The 6,000-nt window shown below is 46.1% G+C and overlaps 1 protein-coding gene across 4 annotated transcripts in view; it reads right to left on the reverse strand.

Moving 5' to 3' along the window:
• Window positions 1–5,407, reverse strand: part of SYNRG (synergin gamma) — a 41,709-nt gene extending 36,302 nt beyond the window's left edge. For all 4 annotated transcript variants that reach the window (XM_075113464.1, XM_075113463.1, XM_075113462.1 and 1 more), the window contains exons 1-2: window positions 5,289–5,407; window positions 669–709 (exon numbers count right to left, since the gene is read on the reverse strand). In XM_075113464.1, coding sequence (XP_074969565.1) covers window positions 669–709; window positions 5,289–5,368 — 121 coding nt within the window. In that variant the 5' untranslated portion in view covers window positions 5,369–5,407. The remainder of the gene's footprint in view (window positions 1–668; window positions 710–5,288) is intronic.
• Between the last annotated feature and the right edge of the window lie 593 nt (window positions 5,408–6,000).

Consider the following 6,000-nt stretch of genomic DNA (forward strand, 5'->3'; position numbering starts at 1 on the left):
CACACATTTGTTTCCAGCACACCATAAGAAAATTGTAACTGTGCATAACCGAACATCACACACAAAAGCATGCCAGGAGGAACGTGACACAGTCAGGAATAATCCATAAATCAGTCCCTGAGACTTTTTACAAGAAAACTCCCTACTCTCCCTACAAGTTCTCTCTGTATTTTCCATTAATTAAACAGCACTGCAACAGGAATGAGAACAAAAGTAATTTAATAGTGAGGCTCTCCTATTGTATTAATATTTTCCACAGAGGTTCTGACTCTTGTCCCAGGGTCTTGCTGTGCTTTGTAAATATTTACCAGGTCTTGCAACACCCACATAATATGGGTATACACAGCTGGTAGATGAAGCATAAAGAAGTTAATGCCACTCTCAAAATAACACAAAAATCTTAAAGGCAAATTCAGGTTAAAAATGGAGATACAGCTTTCCTAGATCTTTCATCTAGCATTCCGGTAACACTGCTTCTTCAACATTGCATAGAAAGTTTTATAAATAGAGTTGCAAGAGTCAGCTTACCAGCATTGAATTCAAAGGGAAAAATAGCTATGGCGTTCAATTAATAATCATGCTTCTGAGCATCAGTGCACAACTGTTTTAAGCTGTCTAATGTATCTAAACAAAGAAGTTCTTGCTCAAAATTTTAAGTTCATACATACCTTGAGGGGGGCCTAAACCACCTGCGACAGGAAACATGAAGCTGGAGGAAGAAAAAAGGGTACACAGAAGTCTACCATTTTAGTGCAATTATAAATGAGTGAAAAGCTACCTCAACAGGCACGTCAGAACCACCACCCAAAGCTTCCCACCTTCTGGTCAACATATTTGTCTGCTCCTGCAGGTCTTGCAGAACCCAAACCCCACCGCAGGGAAAAGGCCACCCCTCCCAGGGATCCCCACAAAGCACCAGAGTCCCACCAGCACCATCAGCGCGGTCACAGGCTGCAAAGCGAGAAAGAAATAGATCTTATCCTCCACAGCAGCACTAAAATGGCTTTGACTCATCGACATCACCCACAACAGAGTTTCGGCACCTACGCAGGTTGGTACCAGGTCAGTTTGTCAGTGTAGGCTAGGCCTTCAAGCACCGCAGAATGAATAAGCATCTCCTCTTGGAAGGATCTGATTCAGCAAGACCATTAACTGCACCAGACAATAGTTCTCAGCTGCTTAGTAACAGTTTTCTGCAGAGAAACAAACTATCCATGAAACCCCACCACTTCTGCATTCTCCACCCCTTTGAAACACTAAGCATCATAAAATAATGGAGTTTGTTTTCTCATTGACATCGAATTACAACAAAAATAGTGCCTTGGAAATAATATTCATTCACGTATCAAGTGCCAAGTGCACCTGGAGGAAGAACTGTTAAAATTTCAAGTAAAATCATAATGGAAATTGCTAGCCCTCGCTTTCAAACAGAAGCATGTGCTGTGCTGCCGAACAGCAAAAAAGTACCCAGTTTAAAAGTCTCATTTGCCGGCAACTCTCAGAAACCCTCGTCAGCAGTAATTTACCAAACAAGAACCTCACTCAGTGTCCCAGGCAGCTATTACATCAAAATACCATGAAAGAGAAGCACACTTATAGATATTCAATATTCCTCAGCACAAGGGTGGATGTAAAAGAAACTGCCTAAGAGTAAAGGAGAAAATGCTATCTCAAATGACTGCAGACAGTTCTTCAAAACCTGCAGGAAGTTCTGAAAGCCAACCTGGTTTATAAATATAAAAGAGATGTGTAATATGAGTACTAAGATAAAATAAGGAATTTAAATTATGCATTTATCCAGGAGCAAATTGCACCTACCCACTATACAGACAGCAGGTTACACGGTCACCAAGACAACCCATATTACTCTTCACTTCCTCCTCTAACTCAGAATCTTCTTAAAACCGAAGCAGCTTCTTTTACCCTGACCACTATGTGCCGACTTCTCCTTCCACAACTAACACACGCCTATGCCTTCCACCGGGTCCATGTCTTACCATCCTCCATCACCACAATTTTTGGTTTCTCTCTTTGAAGCACTGCGCGGATGCAAGCTACCTCATCTCAAAACATGTGCTGGGCTCCTCTGGATTGGGTCCAGTTCACACAGTGGCAAAGCTCTGCCCAACTGACTCGTGTTCAATTTGGTCATTTTTAATCCACTTCTTCACACGCAAATACTAACGTCATGAAGACAAACAGCTGACTGAAAACCACAGAGGGACCCATGGCTGGACTCCTGTGCTGGTCAGAGAAGATGTTTTCTCTGCTCAGAGGCTGAAGCCCAGTGAATTAACTGGATTTTGCCTGCATTTGGTTTCACCTATGGCAACAGCTGTCAGTACAGAGCACCCCCATAACACCTGTGCAAGTTCAGATGTGTGGAGCGTCTGTCATTAGCCAGATCTGCAAGTGCAGCAGTTTTAGGCATCATAAAAATATGCAATTCTTAGTTTAGTCAGAATGATGAAATATCAAAAGTTATTTTTGAAAAGCTCACAAGTATGGAAAAGTGTTTGTAGCTTCAAGTTTTCCCTTCTTATTGGGGAATCCGGTCAACAAAAATTCTTCCAAATCAGCAAAAGTAATGTAAACTGAACAAGCATAGCAAGGTACCACTGCTTGTTGGACGCAAATAAAGGCCAGACTATTAAATATTTATCCCTCTCTACAGAGCTCCTGATTTATTTATAAGCCTCTGTTGAAAAAAACCCAAAAACTAATCAACAAAAAAACCTGCAGCTAATTAGAGGGCACTGGAAGAAGAGCTAGTTAAAAGTAGCAAAGCAAGCTCCTACAGCGGAGTACGCCATACGTGCGGCTCGGATTCATCACGGACCTCGCTCCAAGATTTAGCTGTGCAATTGCCAACATCAGCCACACACACACATACATAAACCCCATGAACTTCTTTATACAAGCAACAGGAACTTTATTTCTAAACTAATTCCCAGAGACACAAAAGAAATGCCCGCACACATCTAGTTAAAGCGGCTGATTCTCAGTGCTGAGTAAGCAAGTTAAGGCACAGTAGTTTGTGAGATTAACTGAAGCACTACAGCAAACCATTGAACTTGATAACTATGTAGTGATAGGAGCAACAGCAGAAGTAACTTCCTTTTAAAGAAAACATCTTAATTCCAGTTATCTCAAAACAACAACACTGACAGGAGAATTAAGAATAAACAGACAAAATTAGAAGTCTCTTTTTAAAAAAAAAAAAGATAGGCATGATAAACTAAGCAGTCTGTAAGGGCCAATATACTACTTGGGGGCTAAAAGAACATTTATAGCTAGCTGCCTGTATGCTCTAAAATGACCAAATGCACTTTCTGGACAATGGAAACCTTTATGACCCCAGATGTCAGCAAATCTATATATTTTAAACTACTGTTAAGCATGCTGTTTTAATATAGTTTCTTACTCCTTTTTATTTCCCCAATGGATTTAAATGCGCCTGCAGACATTTCTGTTGTTCTCAACAGCAGAAGCACTTTACCACCTAGGTTCATGCAACAAGCCATAATATTCCAGGTAACACAGTAAGCAAGTATAATATATGCGATACACTGCACAAAATAAAATAAATAAGGAAAATGCAGCAATTACCCTACAGCAGAACTCTTAAAGTAGTCATATAAATCTGTAAACTCCTATCAGGTAAGTATTTTAACTATGGACCTTAAAAAAAACCCTAAACAAACCAACAGCTTCAGTCAAAATGCAGAAGTGTGGGGACAAGCAACTCCTCCTCCATATTCATACTTCACTATAAAGGCTCCAGACTACATATAATGTTTTCCTATCTACAAGTGGATTTTAAAACCCCCTAATCCTCAATCAGTACAACTCTATCAACACAACATAGATCGTCCTAGTATTTTTGAATGGCAGAAATCCACAAAAATTCAAGTGAAACAAGGCAAAGAACACACAAAGACTCAGGGAACGGAACTTTTCCTCTACCTCAACTTCATTCTCAAAGAAACCAAAATACTAACAATGGTAAACAATTATTTTTAAATCCTTTTATTTTCAAAACCTATAGTCCACTTATAACATTTCTGTTACTTTCCTATTAAATTGCTGAGCAGACAGTGTTGCTCTAAGAGGTTAGACTGTTTATCCAGCCTGGTAAGGACTGTTTCAGATTTATATACACGGGGAAACACAAAGATAGCCTCCCATCCCTTCCACGGCATGCATAGGCTGTGCATATACGCTTCAGCTTTTCTCTTCCCAAGTATTCCAGACCCCTTGGGAGCCTCTTCCCCAGTGCAGAGCAAGGACCAGCTCAGACAGCTGACGGGGCACCCCAGACCCACACCTTGCAGGTGAAGGTCTTCCCCCACAACACTGACAAAACTGTAGGCTTCAGATATCCAAGACAACTCAAATAACTTATTTGTCAAACGCAAAATTTACCCCGCCTCCCTAGAAGTAGGACAACAGATAAATAGCACGCAAAAGCCTATGTTAAAAAAAAAATTACTAAGCCTTCAAAGGTAGCAAAATACAGCTTCCTAACCTTTCGAAAACCACAGGGTATTCACACATCTCTTTTACCACTATTTCTTTCTCCTGACACCATTCCTCAGTCTTCTCTCTTCGCTGAGGTGCCCTTTGTGGGATGGAGGGGAGAAGAAAACTCCCCACAGCAGCGGCAGGCGAGCAGAGGCTCCGTCCCGCAGCAGCCACAAACCTGCCCGGTGGCGATAAGCAACGTTTATCGCTGCCGACACCAGTGGCCCCAAGAGGGGCTGGTAAAATCCCCAAATCCCTTCCCACCCTAATATTTGAGATTGCGGCTGCCGCGCCTGATGGCAAGTGGCTACAAAAGCTGGATGAGCCGGGGGATAAGGTGGATCCCAAAACGTAAATAAATCCCAGCAAACTATGGAGCCACAACGGCTGTGCTCCCCACACCCCACCCAGGACCCCACATAACCCACCTAGGACCCCCACACCCCACCTGGGCCCTGACCCCTCCACCCCCACATCCCAACTGTACCCCAAGCCCCCATCCAACAAGTCTCCCCCTCACCTCTGCCCCCTCATCGCCACTGGCTCCCCCATCTCTGCCCCCACCCCGTGTCCCCCTCGGCCCCCCATCGCTCGCCGGCGCCCCCCAGACTCTACCCCCCCACCTCTATCCCATCTGTCCCCCTCCTCTCCACACGTCCCCCCCTCACCTCCGCCCCCTTCGACCCTCACCTGCGGCCCCACACCCCCGCTGGCCGCAGCCCTCAGCCCCGCTCCCCGGCCCGGCCGCCCCCGCCACCACCGACCTGGCGGTCCCTGCTCCGCCCCCGCCGGCGCCCGCCGCCCCGCCGGCGCCCCCCGCGCCGGGTCCCGGCCGCAGCGCCATCTTCCCTCACCGGCCCCGGCAGCGGCTGTCAGCTGAGCGGCGGCGCCTTCCGGGGCCGGGCCCAGCCGCGTCCCGCCCACGGCCCGGCCCCACGGTCCCCCACGGCCGCCCCACGGCCCCTCCATAGCCATTCCACGGCGAGCGGCCGCGGCGGGAAAGCACCCGGGCTGAGGGCGGGGGGGTGGTGCTGAAAAATCGAGACTGGGTGTTGCTGAAGTCAGCTTCAGGGACTTCAAAACAAATCTCTTTTCCGTGAAAAAGTGCCGCCCTTCCACCCCAAGCATCGAGGGGGCACGGGGATATGCACCCCAGGACTGACCTGAAACCCAGCTGCGGCTCTCCCCCACCGCTGCTGCTGAGGGCACAGGAACGATTGCTTTACTACGCAGTAACGGTGCCAGCCAAAACCTCAGAAGTATAGTAAAATAAGTGCTCCTGATGGGGTGCAGAATGATTTACTAGATAGTCATGCAGTTGTGCAAAAGCAGCTCCTCTCTCCGTAAGGTCAGCCAAAGCTTGCTAAAATACATGACAAAGTGTGGAAGTTCCGCAGTTGTTCTCAGGGCAGAGAGGGTGTTCGGTGGGACAGTTTTTCAGCACTTCACAGGGAAGTAAATCCTGAGCAAGATCAC

The sequence above is a fragment of the Phalacrocorax aristotelis genome, chromosome 18, assembly GCF_949628215.1.
Source record: "Phalacrocorax aristotelis chromosome 18, bGulAri2.1, whole genome shotgun sequence".
Classification (NCBI taxonomy): domain Eukaryota; kingdom Metazoa; phylum Chordata; class Aves; order Suliformes; family Phalacrocoracidae; genus Phalacrocorax; species Phalacrocorax aristotelis.